Source organism: Hirundo rustica, chromosome 25, assembly GCF_015227805.2.
Source record: "Hirundo rustica isolate bHirRus1 chromosome 25, bHirRus1.pri.v3, whole genome shotgun sequence".
NCBI lineage: Eukaryota > Metazoa > Chordata > Aves > Passeriformes > Hirundinidae > Hirundo > Hirundo rustica.
Window position 1 is genome coordinate 3,678,017 of NC_053474.1, and position 25,144 is coordinate 3,703,160.

At 64.1% G+C, this 25,144-nt stretch overlaps 2 protein-coding genes across 4 annotated transcripts; one reads left to right on the top strand and one right to left on the bottom strand.

Annotated features, from left to right (window-relative positions):
* Positions 1–2,025: 2,025 nt before the first annotated feature.
* LOC120763170 (digestive cysteine proteinase 1-like) lies at positions 2,026–7,833 on the bottom strand. The gene is made up of 11 exons (XM_040086301.1): positions 7,760–7,833; positions 6,662–6,721; positions 6,336–6,428; positions 6,085–6,257; positions 5,161–5,404; positions 4,886–5,078; positions 4,589–4,782; positions 3,867–3,958; positions 3,619–3,780; positions 2,775–2,964; positions 2,026–2,286 (listed from the first exon to the last, which is right to left on the bottom strand). The coding sequence occupies exons 1-11, from the start codon at positions 7,809–7,811 to the stop codon at positions 2,099–2,101; spliced, it is 1,641 nt and encodes a 546-aa protein (XP_039942235.1). The 5' UTR covers positions 7,812–7,833; the 3' UTR covers positions 2,026–2,098.
* A 2,520-nt stretch (positions 7,834–10,353) lies between these two features.
* On the top strand, positions 10,354–19,481 carry FGR (FGR proto-oncogene, Src family tyrosine kinase). Of its 3 annotated transcripts, XM_040086197.2 has the most exons (14): positions 10,354–10,467; positions 14,209–14,269; positions 14,505–14,757; positions 14,848–14,950; positions 15,235–15,333; positions 15,469–15,572; positions 15,643–15,792; positions 16,182–16,346; positions 16,729–16,884; positions 17,272–17,451; positions 17,550–17,626; positions 17,699–17,852; positions 18,351–18,482; positions 18,710–19,481. In XM_040086197.2, exons 3-14 carry the CDS (start codon positions 14,517–14,519, stop codon positions 18,916–18,918), a joined length of 1,770 nt encoding a protein of 589 aa, XP_039942131.1. In that variant the 5' UTR covers positions 10,354–10,467; positions 14,209–14,269; positions 14,505–14,516; the 3' UTR covers positions 18,919–19,481. The 3 variants fall into 3 exon arrangements, with proteins under 3 accessions (XP_039942131.1, XP_039942128.1, XP_039942129.1); XM_040086194.2 differs by lacking the exon at positions 16,729–16,884; XM_040086195.2 differs by lacking the exon at positions 16,729–16,884 and having other exon boundaries at positions 10,356–10,460.
* Positions 19,482–25,144: the final 5,663 nt, after the last annotated feature.

Sequence of the window (25,144 nt, forward strand, 5' to 3'; positions counted from 1 at the left end):
GAGTCAGGGATGACATTTCCTTTCAAGGTTTCCCTTTCCCAGCTGCCTGCTGCTGGCTGGGCTCTTGAATTGGGAAGCAGATCCTGGCAGTGCCAGCAGCTCTGGGCTGCCCACTGTAGCTGCCATCACCAGAATGGCACCAGAACCCCCACAATGACCCTTCAGAACTGTGCTGACCTGTGGCCTGGACACCCCAAGAGCAGCACCACCACACCCTCGGCCCATGGGGAGGCTTCTCCATGGCTGTGAGGTTTTGGGGTCTGGAGCAAGGAAGGGTGGAAGGAGCGTGACAGCTCTGGGGTGTGACCAGCTCAGGGACACCCCGAGACCCCCTGTCCACCCCACACACCCCACACCATGCTCAGAGCGTGTCCAGTGCCCCTCCACAGCTCCAGGCGTGGGCACAGGGGCAGAGCAGCCCCTCCAGGCCCCCCAGCAGCTCAGGACCACCCAGGCTAAGGGGCACGATGGCATCACCCCACGACAGGGGCGCGGCACCCAGCAGCACCCGAGCTCGGCCAGGGCAGGTGCTCGCCCAGCAGCACCGCAGCCCCCAGCGCCAGCAGCCCTCCCAGCCCCTCCATCCCGCACACGCTGCTGCCCTGCACCCACAGGTGCTGCAATACCCCCCTGAATACGGGGGGCAGGAGGCCAAGGGGCAGAGCCCCCCCTTCCCTGGGCTGGGATGAAACTGGGGGGGAGGAGAGGCCGGGCTTCGTGTTGCCCCCCTGTTCCACCGTGAGCACCCCCCTACAGCGGGGTGTTGGGGGGGGGACCACGGTGGGGCCCAGACACCTGTGGGGCCATTCCCTGGAGCACAGGTGGGTGCCCAGTGGATGGCATGGGCGCTGGGGGTGTCCCTGTGTCCCCCACACCCTGTGTGGTAGTTTACAGCTGGGCTTTGCAGTAATCTGGGGCACTGGGATGCAGTGACCCCCCCGACCCAGACCCCCCCAGAGCCCTTCTGGGTGCCCCCTGCCCTCCCAGGGCAGGAGCCAAGGTGTCCCCACCAGGGGAGAGGTGGCAGGATGGGGACATCGGGGCGGTTTGCATCCCTGCCTGCTCACAGATGCACCATCGGGACTGCAATTAGAGGGGTTTAATTGGAGAAAGGGAAAGATGCCGATGAAATGTCGGGAGCAACAGGGAAAGACAGACCTGGGGAGGGGCAGTGCTGAGCGGCTTCACCCCTCCTGCCTGCTGCGTGTCCAGCGGGCCCCCAGCCCAAGGTGACAGTGAGCCCCAAACAAGGCCAATAATGGCTGGCTGCACACCCCACCGGGCACCAGCTGGGCTGGATCCAGCTGCATCTCGGGGTGCAGGGCTGAGCTGGTGCCCCCTGCGCTGCAGCATTGCCCCAGGGACCCCCACCACCGCTGCAGAGGTGCCTCCCGCCCCAGAGATGTGCCAGCAAAGATGGGACACTACCAGGGTCAGGGCAGGGAGAGCTTCCCACCCTGTTTTAGTATCCTTGTGCACTCGCCCTGCTCTCCAGGAGGGCTTGAGCCCAAGCTAAGAGCGCCCAGCCACGGTGTGAAAGGGGAGCAGCCCCAGGGAGTGAAGGCGCCTGGCTGATGGCACTGGCAAACCCCCGGTGACAAAGCCCCCACCCGCAGCCACAACAGGCACTGGGGCAGTGGGGCACAGGCTGGAGGCTTTCCCCCCCTCCCCAACACGCCGTGCCAGGAATTTCTCATCTCAGCAGAAATCCCCGGGGTTGTTTGCGCTCCACCTCGGAGCTGGAAGAGCCGCTCCCCTCGCCTCGGGTGTGTGGGACCGGCTGTGAGAGCCAGCTGGCTCTGCCAAGCGGGGTTGTCCCCACCCCAGGAGGCCCCTGGGGTCCCACAGGACCCAGGCTGGGGACGGGGATCTGTACAGGATGTGTCCCTGGGGCACAGGGGGCACCGCTGTGCGGGCAGCAATTGAATCCCTCCGGCAGAAGCCATCCAGTATTTTTCTGGTGTCTTTATTGGCAAGGCCGGTGCTGTGTCCCTGTCCTGCCCCGTGTCCAGCGCTGACTGGACCTGTCCCGTTGTGTCCCCAGCCTCCTGATCCAGGGCTGAGTGCTGAGAATGTCCCCCTGCAGAGCCAGCGTGGCTCAGGCCAGGATGGGGTAGGTGGCCTCGGTGGCCACTCCACAGTTGTTGTCCTTCATGGCCATAAGGATGTAGCCGTCATTGCCCCAGTAAGTGGACCAGGAGTTCTTGATCAGCCAGTAGGTCTCTCCCTGCAGGACTCCGTAGCCCACAGCCAGCACCGCGTGGTCCAGGGATCCCGGCGTGTTTTCTGCAGGGAATGACATGGCACAGGGCTCACTCCAAGAGCGCCCCTGTCTGGAGACTACCTCTGTCTGGGGATCAGCCTTGTCCAGAGAGTCTCCCTTTCCAGAGACCATTCCCTTCTGGAGACCATCCCTGCCTGGAGGAGATCCCTGTCCAGAGGACATCCCTGCCTGGAGGAGATCCCTGTCTGGAGGAGATCCCTGTCCAGAGGACATCCCTGCCTGGAGGAGATCCCTGTCCAGCAATTCCTGTCCAGAGCACATCCCTGTCTGAGGAGATCCCTGTCCAGAGGACATCCCTGCCTGGAGGAGATCCCTGTACAGCAATCCTTGTCCAGAGCACATCCCTGCTCCCAGGGCTACCCCCACTGCTGCAGATGACTTCAGGGTTCATCCCCTCCACCCCTCCCTTGACCAAAAAATGGGATCTAGGTGCTCTGGCATCTTCTTGGGCATCCAGGACCCCCCGTGCCCTGTGTGCTGCTTGTCTCACCACACTTGGGCTCGTAGTAGATGCCGTTGGAGTAGAAGGAGAAGGTCTTGTGCGAGGCGTCGATGCTGACGGCCACGGGGCCGTGCTTGTAGATGGCAGCTTTGACCGCTGTGATGTTCCCCGAGGTGACGTTGACGTAGCCCGTGATCTTGGCCAGCATCTCAGACTGGTTGTAGTGGCACAGGCCGTTCTACACGCCAGGGGACACACAGAGTTGTCAGGATCCCCAGGATCCCTCGCTGGGACCCTGCCTGACCCTGCAGATGCGGGGAGTGATCTGGGATTTGGGCTGTGAGAGTGTCCTGGCTCTGACCCCGCTGTCCTGCCGAGCCCAGGGTGCTGGGGATGTTCTCCCAGTTGCTCAAGGACACAACACGGGGAGCTGAATCTGCACCCAAAGCCCTGGAGGGCTGTTGTCTGCATTGTACTGCCACATCCCCATCCCTTCCCATTCCCATTCCCATTCCCATTCCCATCCCCATCCCCATCCCCATCCCCATCCCCATCCCCATCCCCAGGCAGCTTTGCTCCATCCCTGGGTGCCCCAGGGTGTGGAGTGACTCATGGCACTATGCACAGCCTTGTCCCTGTTTTGCAAGAAGAGAAAGTGAGGGACACGGTGACAAAAACACTCGGATGAGCCCTGGGGCTTTGGCTTTCACAGTTCTGTGACTACAGAAGCCCGGTGCCTTGGGGACGAGGTGACATCCTCATCTCCAGAGCCTGTTAGCGCCTCTGACTCATCCAGGTGGGTCCCACCGTGGCTTTAAAGCCCCAAGGTGTCGGGAAGGCCATCAGGGACAAGGGGCCACCCTCACCATCAGGGACAAGGGGCCACCCTCACCTGCCCCTTGTAGGAGCCGTAGGACTCGGTGCTGGCAATGCCCCCGTGCTTTTTGATCCACTCGTACGCCCGCCACTCCTCGCCCCCGTCGCAGGCGTAGTTCCCAAAGCCCCAGGAGCAGTCGATGAGCACTTGTTGGGACAGGGGGGTCAGCACGCCGGTCTGCAGGGGGGGGACACGGTGCAGGGGTGGGGACAGGCACCCTCCAGGTGCCCCGTCCACCCTGTGGGGCACAGCCCTGCTCCCACCTTGAGGAAGAGGGCACCTTCCATGGCTCCGGTGGTAGCAAAGCTCCAGCACGACCCACAGACAGCCTGATCCTTCACGGGGGTGACAGCGCCTGGGGACAGCAGAGCAGGGAATGGGAAACTGGGTTGACACCGAGAGATGGAGGCAGGTGGAAGGGAAACTGAGGCAGGATTTTAGGTCCAGAGGCAGCACAGCCAGATCTTGGTGTTAACTGAGAAGGGGGGGGCATGCACCAGCACACCTGGGACCCCTGCCCTTGGCTGGGGGCGAGCTCTGGGGGTGTCACTCCCAGCTGATGGGGACAGGGGTGAAGCCAGGTGTCGCTTCAGGTGTCACATCTGTCCCTGGGGCAGCAGAGTGAATTCAGGGCCAAGTGCTGACCCGGCTGCCTTTCATCACAGAAACACAGAATGGTTTCCATTGGAAGGCACCTCAAATACCAATCTCGTCCCACCCCTGCCATGGGCAGGGACACCTTCCACTAGAGCAGGTTGCTCCAAGCCCTGTCCAACCCTGGCCTTGGACAGCCACAGATTCTCTGTACAACCCGTTCCAGGCTCTCACCTACCTCACAGATGCGCACCCCAAGGGACAGCACGGCCCCGCGGGCTCCTCGGTGCGGTGATGGGGAGCAGGGGGAGCTCCGTGGGACTCAGCGCAGGCCTGAGCGAGGAGCTCCCACTCCCAAAGCACCCCGACGTCCCCCCGACCCCACACGTACCGTACATGCGCCAGTCGAGGCTCTCGGGCAGGATGATGCCGCTGTAGAGCTCGGTGGGGAAGGGCAGCCCGTTGTTGGGGGTCCCGCTGCTCCGGCGGCCCCGCAGAGCCGCCAGCTCCTGCGGCGTGCGGTCGGCCAGGTGGTTGAGGGCCAGCGTGTAGGGCAGCGCGGCGCGGTTCCGCGAGTGCACGAACCTGCCAGCACGGTGGGGACAGCGCCAGCTGGCACCGCCACCACCTCCCTCCGTGCCGGCAGCACCCCCAGAAGCGTCGTCGCCGTGCCCCCAGCCGCCTGTACCTCATGTTGTGCACGAAGACGCTCTGCCGGTGCTCCAGCTCCCGTGCGGAGCCGTAGCGCCGCCCCATCTGCCGGCGGTACTCGTGGAAGACCCGGTGCGCCCAGGGCCGGTGCTGCCCCACCAGGTCCTCCATGGGGTTCGCCAGCACGTGCCGCTCCGCCGCCTTCCCCGGCAGCTCCCCACACTTGGTCTCTGGTGACCAAAGAGGGGACGGCGTCAGCCCGAGCCCCGCGGACAGGATGGGCTGGATGAGGCCCGAGCCTCCCTGGCTCACCGTTGACGGGGAGGTCGAAGACGGAGGGCGGGTAGCTGTTGTCGAAGTCGGTGTAGGCGATCTCGTACTTGTCGTAGTGGGAGCCCAGCAGGCTGTTGTACCCCTGCATCTCGTAGTGCACGGGGGCCACCCCGCAGCTGGAGTTGGTCACCCACAGGGTGTAGACGTTCTTCTTCTGCGCCCAGCGCGTGACGTTCTGCCACACGGCACAGTAGCGGCCCTTGTAGTACTCCTCCCGCAGGAACTGGGGGGGGGGACACGGCCTCAGCGAGGGGACCCCAACCTCCCCCAGGCAGCCTGCTGCCCAGCCAGCCCCTTTGCACAGCCCGGTGCACACGCCAGGCTCTCCAGCTGGACCCAGCGGCTCCCCGGCCATCAGCGCACAGCCACGTGTGGGACGGAAACTGGGGCAAGGACTCGGGGTGCAACGCGGGGCAGACCCCCCCTGTCTGGCTCAGCGGTGCCCCGGGAACGCTCCACTCTGTGCACCCATAGCAGCGGGTCTGGCTGCACCGTTTCTCCGAAAACCTGGAAAGGTTTCAGGTTTTTCCTGCTCTCGCCACGCGGGCGTGCGTCCAGCTCAGTGACAACCTGCTGTCCCCACTGCTCACGTGCTGTGCCCAGCCCCGACGCAGGCTGAGGCCAGCAGCAGCCGAGCTGCCGTGCAGGGACTTGCCCAAACCACGCTGAAATGCCAGCGTTTGTGTGGGATGTGACACGTCCCAACTGGAGTTGGGAAAGGAGCCAGGAGTCCGGCCCCAATCCGGGTGGGGAAGTGACCCTCCCTGCACCCTGGGGTGCGGGGACACGTCCTGGCCGGTCCCAGCACCCTGCGGCCCTCGGACAGAGAGGAGCATCTCCCAGCACCCCCTCTCACAGCCTGGAGATGCTTTGGGATCAGATCCGGGCTCTGAGGTTTCCCACCTTAAAGCCCTTCATGCTGGGGAAGACGCTCTGGGCCGTGACCACGTCCTCCTTGGAGCCGGGCAGCTGGAAGCACTTCCTGGTGTTCACCTCCTTCTCGGTCGTCTCTGGCGTGATCTTGTACCTCATGCCATAGGGCTTCACTGCTGCCAGCTGGTAGGTTATCACCTCCCCTGTGCCAGGGAAAGGGAAACTGAGGCACGGGAGTCCTGCTGGCGCAGGGTGGGCGCAGCTGGGTGCCCACCTCTTACCTCCGTAATACTGGATCCGGCTCTTGTTCCCCGTCAGGTTGTACCAGGCTTCAAAGGGCTCCTCGATCTCAGCGTAGGGCAGCCTGATGACCCCTGCGAGCCCCCAGAACAGGACACAGGTCAGCCCCAAAGCCTCAGCACCCCGACACCCCGCCCTGAGCCCCCCCAGAGTCTGCAGACCCACAGTGCTCCCATGGGTGACGGGTGAGGAAGAGGCACTCGGCTGTGGGGACGTGCCCCAGTTTGGAGCTGGGACAGCCTGGTCCTTCCCGGTGCTGAATGTCCTCTGCTCCCCCCCACTGCAGGGGGCTGCGGGGTCCCCTTACCTTGGACGTGGTAGATGGAGCCGAACTGAGGGGGCGGGCGCGAGAGCCCATAGCCCTGTCCTGAAAGGCAGAGAGGGGCAGGGTGAGGGGGGCTCTGCGTGTCCCCCAGCTGAGATGGGGATGGGAGGCTGCCAGGCCAGCGCTGCCCTTCCCTGCAGCCCAGGGCTGCCCTGCTTGGCCAAAAGAGCTCCCTGAGCTCATCCAAAGGCGCATCCGAGGGACACTGAGGCACTGACACCCCCCAGGGTCGGCACCATGCCACAAGCTGCCGTGACACCGCAGCAAGCCCTGCACTGGTGCACCCGCAGGGAACCCCAGTTCACCCCAGCGCTGGTGGCCCTGGCTTTGAATGTTTCCAAGCCGGGACCCGGCCAAGCTGTCTCCAACACGCAGGGCATGGGTGAGAGGTGCCAGGGACCTTACTGGTTCTGCCTGGCATCTTCCAGTGACCTCCCCAACCTCCCTCCAGGCTCCCAGCTTGTGCAACCCCACGCCAACACAACTGCTGGGAACGAGCCCTTCCCTCCCTCAGCACCTTCCCCAGACAGCACCTGCCCAGCCCAGGACAGCCAGGAGAAGACCTGGACCTGCCCCCCGACCCTCGGAGAAGTGAGGACGAGCAGACCTCCCCCTGCACCCCGGGCTGTGCCAGGGGTACCCGTCACACGCCTGTGGCACCCGCAGACGGTGTCAGGCTTGGGAGAGCAGCAACGGGTGCTCCCAACCCTGCCCGGCTTCATGGATGCCCAAAATGGTCCCACGAGGGCCACCCTGCCACCCCTGCCCCCTCACACTTAGCTGCCCTGCCCGGTTGGGTTAAACCCCTTGGGTTAAAGCCTCACTTTAATCTTATTTTCACGCCCCCAGCCCCACCAAGCCCTCAAGGCACATCCCCCCCCCTGCCCTCTCTGCCACCCACCCCAGCCGTGTCTCAGCGGAACTGCAAACTTTGGGGCCCGACAAGGAATAAAACCACTTCCCCAGACCCGAACCTCCCCTGCAGCGCAGCGGGAGGGATCTGGGGGGGCGCTCCCCATCTCCCTCCCACGCCGGGGGTGTCCCCAGAGGCGACAGCGCCGGGCTGGGGGTCAGACTCACCCCGGACGGCGATGCAGAGCGCAGAGGCCACGAGCCAGCGCAGAGCTCCCATCCTGGCCGCCCCGGCTCGCCCGGCACCGGCTCCACAACTTTAAGCCGGAGCCAGCGGCAGCGAAACCCGGCGGAGCCAACGCAGGAGCCGGGGCCGTCCCCGGAGGAGGGGAGGAACCGGCATCATGTGGTGCCTGGCGGGGGGACGGGCACCCCGGGGTGCTCGGCGGGGAGAGCGTGTCTCGGCAGGGCCCCGTGGAGCGAGATGGAGCAACGCCGGGCGCTGCGGGGGATGAGAGGCGCGGGATGAGCCCCAAAAATGCCTCGAGCGGCGTCCGGGTGGGTGCGCTGGATGGGATCTGTGCGACACCCCCGGTCCACCGGGCTTCCTTCCCTCTTCGGATGAGTCAGGAGGTGACAAGTTAAAGGGTGACACCGGTCTGGGGAGAAGGTCCCCAGCCTGGTGGGGACACGGCGCTTCCACCCAGCCCTGGCGCCCCCGTGAGAACCTTGAAGGGAGCATTGAAGCCGGACTCGCTGTCACGGGGGAAAGAGGGCACCTCGTGAGGGTTAACTGCAGGGCGAGGAGGAGGAGGAGGAGGAGGAAGGCTCTGCAGAGATGGGAAGGATCCCACTCCAGGCCAGCTGTGTGGCAGAGCTGGGACAGAGCCAGCTCCAGGAGGGCTCAGAGAGGATTCAGGGGGCTCAGACAGTGCTGGGGAGGCTCTGAGAGGGCGCAGGGGAGCTAAGGCAGGGTGCGGGGGTGTCACAGAGGGTGCAGGGGGGTCACACAGGGTGCTGGGGTATCACACAGGGTGCTGGGGGGTCAGGCAGGGTGCTGGGGGTCACAGAGGGTGCAGGGGGGTCACACACGGTGCAGGGGGGTCACACAGGGTGCTGGGGGATCACACAGGGTGCTGGGGGTCACACACGGTGCTGGGGGTCACACACGGTGCTGGGGGCTCTGGCAGGGTGCTGGGGGGTCACAGAGGGTGCAGGGGGGTCACACGGGGTGCTGGGGGATCACACAGGGTGCAGGGGGGTCACACAGGGTGCTGGGGAGTCACACAGGGTGCTGGGGGCTCTGGCAGGGTGCAGAGGGGTCACACAGGGTGCGGGGGCTCAGGCAGGGTGCAGAGGGGTCACACAGGGTGCTGGGGGCTCTGGCAGGGTGCAGAGGGCTCACACAGGGTGCGGGGGGGTCACACAGGGTGCTGGGGGGTCACACAGGGTGCGGGGGGCTCAGGCAGGGTGCAGGGGCACTCAGGCAGGGGTCTGGGGGGGGTTTACCCCAATCCCAGAGCTCACTGAAGTTTGTGGCTCGGTGTGACCAATGCCAAACTTGGGGTCATCCCACCAGCAGCTTTATCCGGACGGGGAGTGAATGAGGGGTCTGATGTCTAATCCATGGACACAGGACGGGCTCGAGCCGCGTGAGAGCTGCACTCCGTCTTGGGGGGACCTGTGGGACACCCCTGGCACACCCAGAGCCATTCCCCAGGCATGGGGGCTGTTCAGTGCTCCCCACGGATCTGCCCTGCCCCCGAGAGCAGAACGGGGGGCTGCCGTGTGCGTCCCGCTGCCAGTCGGGCACCTCGTTCCTGCCCCTTGCGGGGCCACAGCGCTCCGTGAGCAGTTTGATGTCCCTTTGCCGTCCCCTGCCAGGCTTTGTCCCAGCCCCCGCCGTGGCACAGCCTGGGGCCGCACAGCCCCCCGAAAACCCCAGCAGGCAGAGCCTGGGAATCCCTGTGCTGCCGGGGAGCAGAGACCCCAGAGACCCCCGGGTGCCTGTTCCCCGCTGTAGCACCTCCACGGGCAGGCTGTGGGCCCCAGGGAGCGCGCCGAGGTGATCCGGGGGTGATCTGGGGGAATCCGGGGGGATCCAGGGGTGATCTGGGGGAATCCGGGGTGATCCAGGGTGATCTGAGGTGATCCAGAGGTGATCCAGAGGTGATCCAGAGGTGATCCAGAGGTGATCCAGGGGTGTTCCAGGGATGATCCGGAGGTGATCCAGGGGTGATCCAGGAGTGATCCAGGAGTGATCCAGAGTGATCCAGGGTGATCCAGGGGTGATCCAGGGTGATCCAGTGGATGATCGAGGGGTGATCTGGGGTGACCCAGGGGTGATCCGGAGGTGATCCGGGCGTGATCCAGGGGGTGATCCAGAGGTGATCCAGGGGTGTTCCAGGGATGATCCGGAGGTGATCCAGGGGTGATCCAGGAGTGATCCAGGAGTGATCCAGAGTGATCCAGGGTGATCCAGGGGTGATCCAGGGTGATCCAGTGGATGATCGAGGGGTGATCTGGGGTGACCCAGGGGTGATCCGGAGGTGATCCGGGGGTGATCCAGGGGGTGATCCAGAGGTGATCCAGGGGTGATCCGGGAGTGATCCAGGGGTGATCCGGGGATGATCCGGGGGTGATCCAGAGGGTGATCCAGCCGCCGGCTGGGCTGGCTGGTACAATGAACCATTGCTGCGAGCGCGGGGAGGAAGGGGGGGCGAGGGGAGGGGAAGCTCTTGCTCGGCTGCCAGAGCCGCCGAAGAGACAGGGGAAGCTGACGGCCGGCGCTCCCGCTCTCCCACGGCTGCCGCCCCGGCACCCCCGGCGCTGGGCGAAGCCGGGGCTGCCGTGCCTGCCCAGCCCGCGGTCCCGTCGGGAGCCCCGCGGGAGCGGGGGGTCCATGCCAGCCGCAGCAGCAGGGCTGACGGTAGGAGGTGTGTGTGCCGCGGGTGGTGCAGGGTGGTGGGGGGCTCACCCCTGTAAGAGCGGGGGGGGTCTGTCAATCCCCTCGGCGTGTTCTGCCGAGAGGTGCCCCCTCCGTGTGTGGGGTGGGACAGGCGCTGATCTGTGGGGACAGAGGGTCCCGTGACTCTGGTGGGGTCTCTTTGGGGGCCGTGCCCTCACTGTGCCCTCGCTGCTTCCCTGGGGAATGCCCGAGGGTGAGAGGAGACCCCCATCCTCGCCGTCCTGGGGGGCGGCAGGTCAGCGGGGGGCTGCGGGGTGTGTGTGAAGATCTGGGGGCACCCACGAACTACAGCTCACCGTGCCGGCGCTGACCGCTGGTGACAGCGCGTCGGGGAGCCTGCGGAGCACATGGTGCCCTCGCCCGGGCCGGACCCGCACGCTGGGGAGGGGACAGGACACGGCATCCTGCGGGGGACACGCACACCTGTGCCCTCGGTCCCTGCAGGTGCCCAGGGGATGCCAGCCCCGGCCAGCGCTCCGGGGCGATGTTGGAGGCTGAGCTCTCCGTGGCCGGGGCTGGGGGAGCTCTATGGGGCTCAGGCCCGGGCCGGAGCGGATGCTCCCCCCCCGCTCCCTGCAGCTCTGCTTCGTCCCTGATCCTTGGTGTGTCCCAAGGAGGGACAGGAACTCGCTGCTTCCTGCCCTGCACAATTCCCTCCCCACCCCGCTCCTCCCGGGACATTGTATTTGGAGCCCTGGCTGGCTCCCTCCCTCCGCCCCTGCAGCCCCTTGGATCCGGGAATTGCTCTTCTTCCAGCGGAAATCCTGCTTTCCCAGCCAGCGATGGGGCTGGAAAGCCGGGGAAGGGGGCCTCCCTCTCCGCTGAGCATCTTCTGCCAGGGAGAGGGGCAAGGGGACCCCTCTGTCACGGGCCTGGTGGCTGGCAGGTGGGCTTGTGGAGAAGATCACCTTTGGGGGTCGGCAAATCCTTCATTTTTCATCCCAGAGAATAGCACTGCTTGTGGGCATGCCAGGGATGGGGTGTCATCCCTCCTTGCACCCCTCGATCTGGAGGAACCTGCTCTCGCAGGGACTCACCAGGCACTGGATGAACTGGGAGGACTGGAGCTGGAGCAGGGCTCCAGGTATCATCTGGGTGGACTTGGGGCTGGGGGCAGCGGGGAAGGGGCAGGGACACAAGATGGGGAAGGCTGATGTGGCCTCTTGTCCCCTCCCCAGGCCTGTGGGGTCCTGGACATGGGATGGGGACGCAGCTCCAGGTCCCGTGTCTCAATGAGCCACCTTCCCCCTCTGTGCTGCAGCTACCTCATGCCTAAGTTTTCCTGCTGGGACCGGGGAGCTCCAGAGATGCAGGGTGACAGAGGAACCTCGGCGGCACCGGGCTGGGCTGTGCAGCCCTCTTGGTTCCTCTTCCCAGGGAGCAGGAGCCAGGTCACCCCAGAGCAACGCGGGGTGACAGTGCAGGGGACGAGGCGTGGGGGGATCCGTACCCAGGGGGCTGCAGCACTGCTCTCATCCCTGCGTGACTCCCCCAGCTGCCACCGTCCCCAGGGCTCGAGGTCCTGCCAGTCCTGTGGTCTCTTGACAGCAGCACCACCATCCTCTTCCTCCCCCCCTTCCCCACGCCGTGCTCCTGTTACTTCCTCTTCCCACTGCATAGCTGCTGTGTGAGTTCCTCTGGCAGATACCTCCTGCCCAGGGGGGTTGTGGCCCCCCTCAGCCTGGCAAAGGCCACCGTGGCTTGTCCCCACGGCACGCGGTGTGACATTCCCAGCACCCTCACACGGCTCCGTGTGGCTGCATCCACCCAGAGCCTGAGCTCTTCACTGCTGTAATTCCTATGAGGGGAGTGGAGGCAGGGGATGGAGGTGACCCCAGCACTGTGGGGTGTCGTGTGGGGTGACAGTTGGGTGTGCCTGGGATATTGTGCCCTGTCTAGGAGCTGGGGATGGGGCTGAGCTGCCCCGTGTCCCAGGGGCCTGGGGAGCAGATGGATGGGCAGTCAGGGATGTGTCTGCTCCATGCCCAGCCATGCCGGGCAGGACAGGGGTGAGGAATTGGCCGGGTCTCCAGCACGGGGCGGGACCTGGCAGCTCGTCCGGGGCGGGAAGGGCTCAGTTGCCATCTGCTCCCCGGCTCCAAGCAGCTCCTTTTTGGGAAAGCTGGAGCCAGACACCCGCACACCACCATCGGACACGGCCCCAGCTGCGTCCCCTTCCCGTGGGCGGTGTGGGGGGACGGCTCTGGGACACCCAGGGGTGCGCAGGAAGGGGAAGCCTGGGTGCAGTGCTGCTGCACAGCACCTAAACCCTTGATGCTGTGATACTGGCGGTGTTTGCATTTGCCTGGAAGATGCTCCTTGCCGTCCCCATCCCTGCTGTCAGCTGTGGCAGCTCCACTGCTTGGTCAGCACTGAAATCCAGCAAAATGGGAAGTTTCTGAATGTGGTGGGTGGGTGATTCCCATCCAGGGGGGACAGGGTTTATGAGAGCCGGGGTTGTTCATCAGTTTAAATGGACACTAATTATCATCAGGAATAAATTCCCCGACCAGCCGAGTTTCCTCAGATTCGGCAACACTGCCCTGTCGGCAACGGCAACGCCACAGCACCAGCGTGGAAAGCAGAGATGGAAGGGGAGAGCTGGGCTCTTTCCACCCCTACCGAGAGAGAGGAAAGGGAATCAATAACCATGATTGGAAAAACCTGCCTGAAACATCTCATCCACCCCCAAACCTTTGTCTCCTCCTGCTCACTGGAGTGCAGAAGACAGCACACCGTCCTGCTCCTTCCCTCTGCTCTCAGCTGGAGGCAGCGTGACCTCTGGCATACTGCAGAGCACTGGAGTGCTCTGCCCGGTGCAAACTGGGCAGACTGGTGTGGGTGGGAGCTCGGCAGCCAGGGCAATGACAGGGCTGGGGATGGACGTCTCCTCACAGCCATGACAGGAGAGGTCCGATTTCCTCCTCCTCCCCTGTGACACCTCCTCGCCACATGCAGCCGGAAGAGCCTGTGCTGACCACGGTGATGTGAGCGGGGACCTTCCTCCCCAAAACACCCACTCCCTGCCCAGCAGAGCGTGTGGGGACACTCGGGGGGCTCCTTCCCACCGGGTCTGGCTCCCTTTCAGCCTCGGGGATGCAGATGCCCAGAAAGGACGTGAGCAGTGTGGTTGGGACGCAGTGAGAGAAAAATCCACTTGAGGATGTGGTTTCAGCCCACACCAGGGTGTTGCAACCCTCGGAGGAATGTTGCAGCCTTGTTGGGGGTGTTGCAGGCCATGCAGATCATTTTAGCTCATGCAGGGGGGTTGCAGCCTGTGAAGGGATGTCGTAGCCCATGCAGGGGTGTTATGGCTCACACAGGGGTGTTACAGCCTGTGCATGGGTGCTGCAGTCTGTGCAGGGGCGTTGTAACTCGTGCAGGGGTGTTACAGCCCATGCAAGAGGTGTTGCAGTCCATGTCGTTGGCGTCGCAGCCCGTGTAGAGGTGGTGTAGCCCGTGGCAGGGGTGTTGCATCCTGTTATGGGGTGTTTCAATCTATTTAGGGGTATTTTAGCCCTTGACTGAAGTGTTTCAGCAAGTGCAGGGGTGTTTCAGCCCCGGAAGGGGTATTTCAGTCCATGCAGAGGTGTTGCAGCCTGTACAGGGGTATTTTATCCCGTGGAGGGGTGTTACAGCCCATGGCAAGGGCGTTTCAACCCATGCGAGGGTGTTGCCCCCCACCTGATGCCCTCCCCGCTGTCTGCAGGTGACTCTTCTCCTCCCTGAGGTGACATGGAGCAGCTGAAGTGACCCGAGGAGCCGTCGCAGTGAGTGGAGCTGCCGTGGAGCACCCACGGGTGCCGGGGTCCCAGCACAGCCCTCCTTTGCAGCGGTGGCGCTGGCAGTGCCCGTGGGGACCCCAGTGCCCCGCTGTTGTCCAGCGCACCGAGCTGGGGGGCGGCAGGACGCGCTGGGGCCGGCGGGGCACACCCCAGTGCCCACATGTGCACACGCGTGTGCCCTGCCGGGGGGCGCGGAGCTCACGGACCCTCTGTCCCACAGGCGGTGCCCAGGATGGGCTGCGTGCCCTGCAAAGAGAAGGGGGCCGGCAAAGGGCAGGCGGGGGGCGAGGGGGGCTCCCTCCAGCCCCCTGCCTCCCAGTACGACCCCGACCCCACGCAGCCAGGGGCCGTCTTCACCCGGATCCCGGACTTCAACAACTTCCAGGGGGCGGCGGCGCCCTTGGCCCCGTCCTTTGCAGAGCCGGGGGGCTTCTCCTCCAACGTGCTGCAAACGCGGAGCGCCGGCATCACAGGTCAGCGGGGGCGGCTGGACGATGGGGAGGGGTCCCCACGTGGGCTCTGCACTCGGGGCTCACCGCGGTGCTGCTCTCCGTGTGCCGCAGGTGGGGGGGTGACGCTCTTCATCGCCCTGTACGACTACGAGGCCAGGACGGAGGATGACCTGACATTCCAGAAAGGGGAGAAATTCCACATCATCAACAACACGTGAGCTCCATCCCCTCGGGGCCTCCCGCCACCCCCAGCAGGCACAAACCACCCCTGGGAGGTGCCTGTGTGCCTGGGTACCCCCGCAGGACCCAGGCTGGGCGCACAAGCTCCGCCTGGGCTCCGTCGCTCAGCGCCAGGGCCGCGTGTCGTGAGCCGAGCCGAGCAGGGACGGGCGGGGGACAGCGGGGTCTGGCGGGGCTGTGTGCGGGGTGAGGAGGAGCACGGCGAGCGGCTCTGTCCGTCTGTCCCTCCTCCTCCACGGGCTCTGTTTCTCTGCCCAGGGAAGGAGACTGGTGGGAGGCCAGGTCACTGAGCTCGGGTGCCACGGGCTACATCCCCAGCAACTACGTGGCCCCCGTGGACTCCATCCAGGCAGAAGAGTGAGTAGCGGGGAAAAGGGGATGGAGACGATCCCCAACCCCACGAGCCTCGGGCCCGGGCGTCCTTGCGAGCCGCGGGGGTTCCGTGGTCCCCTCAGCGGTGCCTCGCTGGCGCTGAGCCCGTCACCGCGGCAGGTGGTACTTCGGGAAGATCGGGCGCAAAGATGCGGAGCGGCAGCTCCTGTGCCACGGCAACTCCAGAGGCACCTTCCTCATTCGGGAGAGCGAGACGACGAAAGGTACAGGGACAGGGGTGGGGACACCAGGGGCTGTGCCCCACATCCCCCCCTGACCGGTGTCCTCACGTAGGTGCCTACTCCCTCTCCATCCGGGACTGGGATGAGGCCAAGGGAGACCACGTGAAGCACTATAAGATTCGGAAGCTGGACAGCGGGGGGTACTACATCACCACCCGCGCCCAGTTCAGCACCGTGCAGCAGCTGGTCCAGCACTATATAGGTAGGGTGGGGTGAAGGGCACAAGGGTGGGCAATACGAGGGGTGGGGAAAGCTTCAGAAGGCTCTTTGGTAAGAGACTGGGCTGAACTGGGGGAGGAGGGGGCAGTTCTGTTGGTGGCATTAGGAAACTCCCCGAGGGTCTCCCCTTTTCCATGTCGGGGTGCGGGGAGTTCCCGTTGTCTCCGGTGGGTGGGCATCACCCACTCCCTGGGTGCAGCTGGGGGGACCGGGGGTCCAGCCCGGCCGAGGGGGTGGGGAGCTGTCCCCGGGGCAGGTGGAGAGGGGTGAATCTGTGTGTTGGGGGAGACTGGGGATGCCTGGGGAGGTGGGAGGGGAGCACAGGGCTGGTGGGGCTCTGTGCCCACACTGACTGCTGTCCCCGTGCTGCAGAGCGGGCAGCTGGGCTGTGCTGCCGCCTGGCCGTGCCGTGCCACAAGGGAACCCCCAAACTGGCCGACCTCTCAGTCAAAACCAAAGACGTGTGGGAGATCCCCCGAGAGTCCCTCCAGCTCCTCAAGAAGCTGGGGAATGGGCAGTTTGGGGAAGTCTGGATGGGTAGGGCCTGGTGGGCAAGCCAGGGCAAGAGGCAGGGGGGACATGGGGGTACCCCCAGGCCTGGCACCCCACTGGGAAAAGCTCATGACTGCCAGGACAGGCTGAGAGACACCGATTTGCTGGCATGAGAAAATGAATTATGAATTATGAATTATCCCATGTCCTGCTCTGGTTTCACAACGGGTGCCCCAAGATGCCCCATGGCACCTCTGCATGGGCGGGCAGACCCCCACTACAGATGGGACCACAAGGCCAGGCCAGGGGGTCCCACCTTCATCATCCTCTTCCTCCGGCATCCCCTGCTTGCTCCACTCATGCATGCTGCCTTCATCCCATCACATCCCCTCCCTCCTCCTCCCTGCCTGTCCCCCATCCCCCGCAGAGTACAACGACGGGTTGTGCCATCTGCTCACCCTCCCGTGCCCTGCCGTGAAGCCCCAGACCCTGGGATTAGCTAAGGACGCCTGGGAGATAGCACGGGAATCCATCACCCTCGACAAGAAACTTGGCATGGGATGTTTCGGAGACGTGTGGATGGGTAAGGCTGGCTCAGCCAGCCGGGGGTGGGGGAGCACAGGGGGGAGGAGAAGCCTTGCTCTGTCCTGGCAGGGAGCACCACAGGGTGACAGGTGATGTGTAGGGGAGATGGAAACTTGGCACAGAACCCATGAAAGGTTTGGGAATGGGGTGAGGTCGGTATCGGGGGTGAGGGGAACTCCTTGTCCCGGGTGGGATGCAGCGGGATCACAAGCCCTACCGAGGGATCCCTTCCTTGCCCTGCCCTGAATCCTTGCCCATGCATGCATCCATCCATCCATCCACACAAGCACGCAATCATGCACCCACACACCCCTCCATCCACGCACCCCTCTATCCCGGGCTGCCCGTCCCCCTGGCTCGTGGTGACTCTGTGTCCCCAACCCAGGCACCTGGAATGGCACCACCAAGGTGGCGGTGAAGACGCTGAAGCCAGGGACCATGTCCCCTGAGGCCTTTCTGGAGGAGGCTCAGATCATGAAGCGGCTGCGGCACGACAAGCTGGTGCAGCTCTACGCCGTGGTGTCGGAGGAGCCCATCTACATTGTCACCGAGTTCATGAGCCAGGGTGAGCCAGGGGCACCTGCTTGGGCACATTGGGGGCTCACAGGGGAGGGCACCCTTGGGTTTTGGGGGGTCTTTGATGGGCGTTCCTTCTGCCCGCAGGCAGCTTGCTGGATTTCCTGAAGGACGGGGACGGTCGCTACCTGAAGCTGCCCCAGCTGGTGGACATGGCTGCCCAGGTACTGGGGGGCTGCTACGGGGTACAGAGGTGTACTGGGGGGGGGGTCTTCACCTCTTGGACCCCCCCTCAGATTGCGGCGGGCATGGCGTACATCGAGCGGATGAACTACATCCACCGGGATCTCCGCGCTGCCAACATCCTGGTGGGAGACAACCTCGTGTGCAAGATCGCCGACTTCGGCCTCGCTCGCCTCATCGAGGACGATGAGTACACGGCGCGGCAGGGTGGGGACCCCCGCCCCGTGTCCTCCCCGCTGTGTCCCTTGGCCTGGAGATCCCCGGGGCTGAGCGAGCCAGGGCACGCCCCAAATTACGGTGTGCCGGGGAATGGGGATCCTGGGGGATGGACACCCCAAATTTAGGGGTATTTTAGGCGATGGATACCTTGGATCGCCCCAGTGCCCGGAGGAGAGAGGTGCCCCCAGGAGAGAGGTGTCCCAGGGTGTGGGTATTTTGGGAGATGGATGCCCCGAGTGATGGGTGCAGCATAACCCCCGTGCAGGCTGCCTTGGGTGCTGGGTGTCCCAGGTGTGAGCTGCCCCGGGCAGAGGGTTTCATGGGTGGTGGGTGCCCCTAGTGCAGGGTGCCCCCCGTTCAGGGTACCCCGAGTGCTGGACACCCTCAGTGACAGTGCCTCAGGTGTGGGGTGTCCCCAGATGTGGGTGCCCCAGGTGCGGGGTACCCTAGGTGTAGGTGCAGCTCCAGCCACGTCTCCCCTTGTAGGTGCCAAGTTCCCCATCAAGTGGACGGCTCCGGAGGCTGCGCTTTTTGGGAGGTTCACCATCAAGTCAGACGTCTGGTCCTTTGGCATCCTCCTGACTGAGCTGGTGACCAAGGGCCGGGTGCCCTACCCAGGTACGGCCCCCTGGGGCAGGGGCACCCCTGGGGCGGTCAGGGCATAGGCAGGGGCTGACCCTCCTCGGCAAGGCGTGTCCCGTGCCTCAGTTTCCCCATCAGAGAAACCAGTGCTAAACTGGGCTCGTACCCAAACCACGGGGCAATGCCATTGGTGCCTCAGTTTCCCCGGTGGCTCCTCCCGTGGCGGTGCTGTCACTGAGCAGGGCGGGGTCCTTGTCCCGCAGGGATGAACAACCGAGAGGTGCTGGAGCAGGTGGAGCGGGGGTACCGCATGCAGTGCCCGGGGAGCTGCCCCCCGTCCCTGCATGAGGTGATGGTGCAGTGCTGGAAGAGGGAACCCGAGGAACGCCCCACCTTCGAGTACCTCCAGTCCTTCCTCGAGGATTATTTCACTGCCACCGAGCCCCAGTACCAGCCCGGGGACAACCAGTGACCCGGTGCTGGCACCCCCAGGGAGCTCTGGGGTGGCTTTGGGGTGAATCTCCTTTTTTTCTTTAGGGGTGGTTGCTTCCTTTGGCTGTGCCCCCGCGAAATGCCTTTTGGGGGTGCCCAGGGAGCACACAGGGCTTTGCACAAAGATGTTGGACTCAGAGAGGAGACAAAACCGTGCACCCCAGCCCTGCCTTTCCCCCCTCCTCTGCATTGCCTCCACACCCAGCTTTGGCTGCAGGGGGGACTGTGGGGAACCCCCTGAACCCCACGGGCACCCCCAGACCCGCAGTTGCAGAGGGCTTGGGGGGGAGCTCCCCATTCCAGCCCCAATCTCTTCTGGGAGCACAGCTGGGTGGGGTTCAGCCCCCCCCAAAATCCTGGCACTGATCTGTGGGAGGTAATCTCAACCCTCCCTCCCTTTGTATCTCCTTTAATTTATGAGATTTTATACGCCTCTCCCAAGCAGCCCCCACCAAGGGATCCCAGTGTTTGGGGGACCGCCTTGTCGCCTGCCTTATCCCCTCTGCTTTATTGTCCTGAAAGCCATACACCCACCTCTGCCTGCACTGGGGGGACAGGGGGTCCTGAGGGGGGGGACACAAGGAGTCCTGGGGGGCCTGGGCAGGGTGGGGGCAGCTCTGCCCCAGGGGGCAGGACGAGGGTACGGGGTGGGCTCAGCCCCACAGCACTCGGGGAGCTCGTGGCTGCAGCTCGGCTCAGCCCTCTGCAGCAGGAACTAAGCGGGGGCCTGGGGGAGCGAGTGCCCGTGTGAGGGTGGTGCCACCCTGCCTGCTGCCCCTCCAGGAGCCCCCGTTCTTGAGCGGGGTCCCAGTCCTGTGCCCCACACCCCTAGGGCAGGGCTGTGGGTGGGCAGTGCCATGGCAGGGAGGGAGGGGCAGGAGAGGGATTTGTTGTTTATTTTTTTGGGGTTGTTTTTGTTTTGTTTTTTTTTTTTAATGAAGTCTGTAAATACAGAGAAATAAAACCTTTCTAACAAATTGGGGACAGCCCGGGTCCTTCTGTCCCTGAGAGAGATGAGCTGGCCCAGATGGGCACAGGCACTGAGGGGTGCTTGGAGCTGGGGGGACAGGACGACACTGAGTTACAGGATTTGGGGTGGGAGCAGAAGAGAGGCTTCCAAGTTCAGCCCAGCCAGGACTGAGTGATGCCCCCTCACCCCCTCCAGCCCCAGGGCACAGGTTTGGGGGTCTCCTCCAAGGGGGTGAGCGGAGAAAGCCTCCCCTGCCCCCGAGGCCATGTGGGGAGGGTACACACCAACTTCCCTTGAGAATAAAAGCCTGGGAACGCTGGGTTGGGAAGCATTTGGGTTCGCAAAGCTGCCCCCATGCAGAGCACCCCGCAGCCCCCCAGCGCCCCCCAAGAGGGGACTGTCCCTTCCTGCCAGCTGTGACAGGGAGGGGTGCCGTGCTGTGCTTGCAGGCTGGGGAGGAAGAGGTTAATTTTCCTTGTAGCTCGGCCTCCCCAGCAGGGCCCAGCTGTGCCGGTAATGAATTCCTCAGCAGCGATGGGAAGGAGGGACTGGCCCCCACCCCAGACAGCGGGGCTCAGGCTATGGGGAAAATGCTGGGCATATGGGGAGGGGGCCCGGGGGGCAGCGCCAGCGGGTTTGGGGACACACCAGGGGCTACGGGGATAAGCTGAGGGGTTTGGGGACATAGCAGGAGGCTCGGGAACGTGCCACCATCCCTGGGTACCACCGGGCATCTTCACAGCTCCTGCTGCACCCCACCTCCTTCGAGGGCTTCAGGTCCCCTGGGCACCTGGGGGTGGAGTGGAGCAGGGCTGGATGCGCCCCTCCTTCCCCATCCCAGGGAAAAACCCCTGGGGAAGGACCAGGCGCCCAGGCAGGCAGGGAGGCAGGGGGACAGAGCAGATTGCGTGGCAGGGACAGCCGAGGAGAGGAGCCGGTTGGCACCGGGCAGCCCCAGGCACAGCCCCGGTGCCAGGTTGTGGCCGTCGGTTCTGGCCACCCCACGTCTGGGGACACAGCCTGGGGCACCCCACGGCCAGGGCACTGTCGCTGTTATCCTGGTATTTAACCCCCGCCCAGCACCCCCGAACCCACCCTCCCTGTGGGCAGGGAGCTCACATCTCACCCACGCAGTGTCCCTTGTCCCCACAACCACGGGGACGTGGGCTGTCCCTCTCCGCCACTGGAGGGGACAAAAAGCCCTTCAGACAAGGGCAGCACCCCTGTCCAAACCCAGGCACAGCACTGAGACAAAGCAGGCTTGGGGTCCCCATTCTGCACCCCCTGGCACTGGCGCTGGGCAGCGTCCATTCGTGATTCATCTGCAGTAATTAAAACCTCCACTTAATCACAGCTGGAGGTTTCACAGACCAGGGCTGGCCTGGGGGACCCCAACCCCATCCGGGGAGCGATGGACTGAGAGGTGCTCCTGGATGGGCCCTGATGTGCTGAGCTGCAGCTGTGCCAGCCCCAAACTCCATCCCTGTTCCTGCCCGTTCCTGCCCCGCTCCCTCCCTTCCCTGCCCACTCCTGCCTGCTCACACCCTCAAAGGGGCCGATCCCACCGTTCTCTGTCCAGCTCCCTGCTTGAAATGGTGCCACCCTTCCATGTCCCCAAGCAGTGGCCGGAGTGGGTCAGGATTTGGCGCTTGGCTGTGCCACCGTAATCCCTGTGCAACCACGCTCATGCCACCAGAGCGTGTCCCCCATTTTGCTGTCACGACTCTGAAAGCTCTTGGGGACAGCGATTGGACCCGAGATTGCAGGAACCCCCTGATTGAAGATTGAAGATTGAAGGCGCTGAAGGAGGGGAACCCCCGTCCTGCTCCCCATCCTTCTGTCCTCCCCCTCTCCCAGCACTGGTGCCCGCAGGAGGGGCTTAAAGGATTTTGCTGCGGGGCGATCACAGGCTGGGCAGGGGAGGGGCATCGATTTCATGTTAATGCTGGCCGGTATTGATCCGGGGTGGAGGGAGGGCTGTGGGTGGGCACAGAGCTCCTGTGACACGGTCCGCCCTGGGCCAGAAGCGATGGGGACGTGCGGAAAGAGGTCAGGACCCCTCCAAAGCTGCTGCGGGATAATTTCTGCCTCAGAGCTTGCGCTGGGGGCTTGAAGGGAAGAGCAAAGCTCAGAGATGGGGGGCTCTGCTCTGGCCCCTTCCCCTCCCGGCCGGTTCCCAGGCAGCGCTGCAGCTGCAGCACCTCCAGAGGGGAGAGAGAACAGCTCAGCGCCGCTTCCCCTGCCCTGCCCTGCGCCCCAGGGTCCATCCAGCCTCCTCAGGTCTCCCCCAAGCTCCGCAGGACCCTCATCCCCGCCGTGCCGAGCCCTGCTTGCCCCGCTCCTGCCCGTGCGGCCCGGCTCCGGCTGGCTGCTCTGGCACGGCAGGAGGGGCTGGAGCCTGCAAGCCCACCCGGTGCCAGGGCACAGGTGTGAGCACGCTGCAGATGGCCGGCGCTGCAGAGCCTGGCACGGGGCACCCGCAGCATTGCCACCCTCCCCGGGGGTCCCCTCGCCCCCAGATGCTGCTGGGACCCCCCTCCCCGTGACCGGGAAGGAGCCATCCCCAGCCGCGGCAGGGCGGGGGTTTGTCCCCGTGCCCCCCGGCCCCAGCTCCGCAGGGACCCGCACAACGCGCGGAGCTCCTGGGTCGTGGATCGGAGCCACGTCTCCGCGGCAGCGCTGGCCAGACAACAGTGGAAAATGGCCAAAAATGTGGGGTTGGACTTGACCAGGCTTGAGCCTGCCCGTCCAGGCCTGCAGGCACCGTCCCCCCCAGAGGGGAAACTGAGGCCCGGATGGATTTATCTGCAGTCACCCGGCAGCTCAGCAGCAGTCACTGCGAGGGGACACCTTCTTCCATGGCAAAACAACAGATAATTGGGAAGAGCCGTGCGCTGACAACAGCAGCATCTGTGCCAGCCACGGGGGAGCGGCAGGATTTGGGGACGGAGGTTTTCTGGGCGTGGGAATGGTCAGGTGACAGAGCGAACACAGGCGATGGGGAGGGGGCACAGCGGGAGCCTCGCTCTGCCGGCCGCGGGGCTGCTCGGAAATGGTTTCATTGGGAGAAATCGGGGGTGGTTTTGCTGCTGCTCCGGGGCAGCTCGGAGCTGGAATTCGGGGATGAATTGGGCTCTTCCGCCGCAGTTACCTTTATGGAGGTAAAACACGGCTGGCCCCGACTCTCCACAGACGTTGGCGGGGCAGAACTCCCTCCCCCCGCCCCCCAACCCCATCGTGCTCTCTACACTTCGCTCCCCAAAACGATAACTCCTATATCCCAGCAAAGCATCCAACACCTTTCCAGTGTCTCCTCGCCCCTCTATCCCCGTGCCCCCAGATCTCCCCCACAGCACCCCACTGCCTCCCAACCCCTGCTCCCACGCCGGGGTGGCTTTCGGGGTGACAACTGCCACCACACCCCCCCAGTCCAGCCAACACTTTCGGGGGGCAAACCCTGGCAGCCCACCCTGGTCCTGGTCACGGGGGTGGGTTGCGGGGACACGGGCTGAGCCGGGGACAGCGGTGGCAAAGCAGCCACTAGATGGTAGCGTTAGTCCACGCCAACGCTGCTGACACAGCACTTGGCTGGGACGGGGCGCCCGGGTGACCCCGGGGACCCGCCCCCGCCACCCGCCCCCCCAGCTAAAAGGAAATCCTGGCAGGGCTGAGCACCCGCGGGGCTGTGACGGGAGTGGCACGGGCACGGCCCGCACCAATGCCCACTGCCGCGGCTTGGAGCCGCCTGTGCCCACGGGGACGAGCGGGGGACCCCAGTCCCAAACCCACCGCGTCCGCCTCTGTCCCAAACACAACCCCCAAAGCACCGCAGGGCACGAGCCGGACTTGAGAGGGAACAAAACTCAGGCCTGGGGCCCAGCAGGGTGACCCGGGTCAGTGTGGGGGTGCTGGGCACCCACGGGAGCGTGGCAGGGCCGGGTTGGGGTGTCCATCCCACGGCAGAGCGCCTCCTTTAACTCCCCATCCTCCTCCAGCCCTGCCTGGGGCTCCATGCCAGACTGATATATATATTTTATGATAACTATAGAGATGCACTTCAAACCTGACAAAGGACTTTGACAGTTTTAAGCATCTCTTTGATTAATACACGACCTTTTAATGCTTTGGATTAAATTAATAAATCTTTTACATTCTAACCCATTCTGCTTGCAATGTCATGTTTTTTGCACAATCTCTCTCTCTTCCCTGCCCTGTCCCTCTGTCCCTCTCCCCCTGTCCCTGCACAGGTACAGTAATCCACATCCTTGCAATATTCATGGGGCACGGAGCCCTGCAAAGCGAGAAGGGAGGGATACTCCTCGGTGGTTTGGGATTTTTTTTTGGTTTTTTTTTTTTGAACCATCCCTAAAAATAGCAAGAAAATTCAAAGCTGACATTCAGGGCAAGGGGATGAGGAAGCCTGCAAAGTTGCTCACTCAGCCACCAGCAATTGCAGCGATCCTGTCTGCGTGTGCAGATTCCTCTGCTGACCGGGCTGGAGCCCAGGCCTCCACTCTGCTCCGCTTCCAGGAGCGATGCAGCCTGCTCCCCAAGCTTATCCGGGGCGTGCAGAGCCCAGCCAGTCCCAAATCCAGCCCCGCTGATCCCCATGGGGTGCACGGCTCTGACACCTTTCCACTTGCAATTGGTCCCAGCTGGAAGATAACCCTCAGCATGATCCCAGCTCACCGGTTCATCCCAGTTAGCGGTGGAGCCGGGGTGACCGGCGTGTGTGTGCAGCTCCGATTCCTTCCTCGCTGCCTGTTGATCCAAAAACACTCAGGAATCCCCAGCCTGCCCCACGCAGGCGAGGCACAGGGCCGCTGTAAAGCCAGGTGCTGTGTCTCTCCCTGCACCCCTGTGTTATTCCATCGATGACTCACGTGTTATTAGCAGCCAGGCGATATTCCCAATTCCCTGGAGTTAACCCTTCACTCGTCACTCGCAAAAACACGATGTCATAACAAACATCACCGGCATTATCTGCTTTAATTATGTTGTATCTACCCAGCGCCGGGAACGTTAACAGCCACAGAGACTTGGGGCTGGGGAGATGCTCCGTGGGGCTGTGGGGAGGGAGGTTACGAGGTGCTCAGAAGTTGGGGGGCAGCTCCCTGCTCTGCCACCGCTGTCCTGAGGGGCCTTGCCCACCACCTTTCCTCGTGGCGTTCCCTTTGGCACATGGCTAAGAGGGGCCACAGAAAAAAAAAAAAAAAAATTGGAGGAGCAGGGTGTA

What these genes read in the sequence shown, in the direction of transcription:
- LOC120763170 (XM_040086301.1), bottom strand. Translation starts at nt 7,811, where the DNA reads ATGGGAGCTCTGCGCTGGCTCGTGGCCTCTGCGCTCTGCATCGCCGTC. An exon ending in CTTCGACCTCCCCGTCAACG is followed by an intron (nt 5,079 to 5,160) that starts GTGAGCCAGGGA and finishes TTTGGTCACCAG; the next exon opens with AGACCAAGTGTGGGGAGCTG. An exon ending in GTCTTCGTGCACAACATGAG is followed by an intron (nt 4,783 to 4,885) that starts GTACAGGCGGCT and finishes CCGTGCTGGCAG; the next exon opens with GTTCGTGCACTCGCGGAACC.
- FGR (XM_040086197.2), top strand. Translation starts at nt 14,517, where the DNA reads ATGGGCTGCGTGCCCTGCAAAGAGAAGGGGGCCGGCAAAGGGCAGGCG. An exon ending in GCGGAGCGCCGGCATCACAG is followed by an intron (nt 14,758 to 14,847) that starts GTCAGCGGGGGC and finishes CGTGTGCCGCAG; the next exon opens with GTGGGGGGGTGACGCTCTTC. An exon ending in GGAGAGCGAGACGACGAAAG is followed by an intron (nt 15,573 to 15,642) that starts GTACAGGGACAG and finishes GTCCTCACGTAG; the next exon opens with GTGCCTACTCCCTCTCCATC.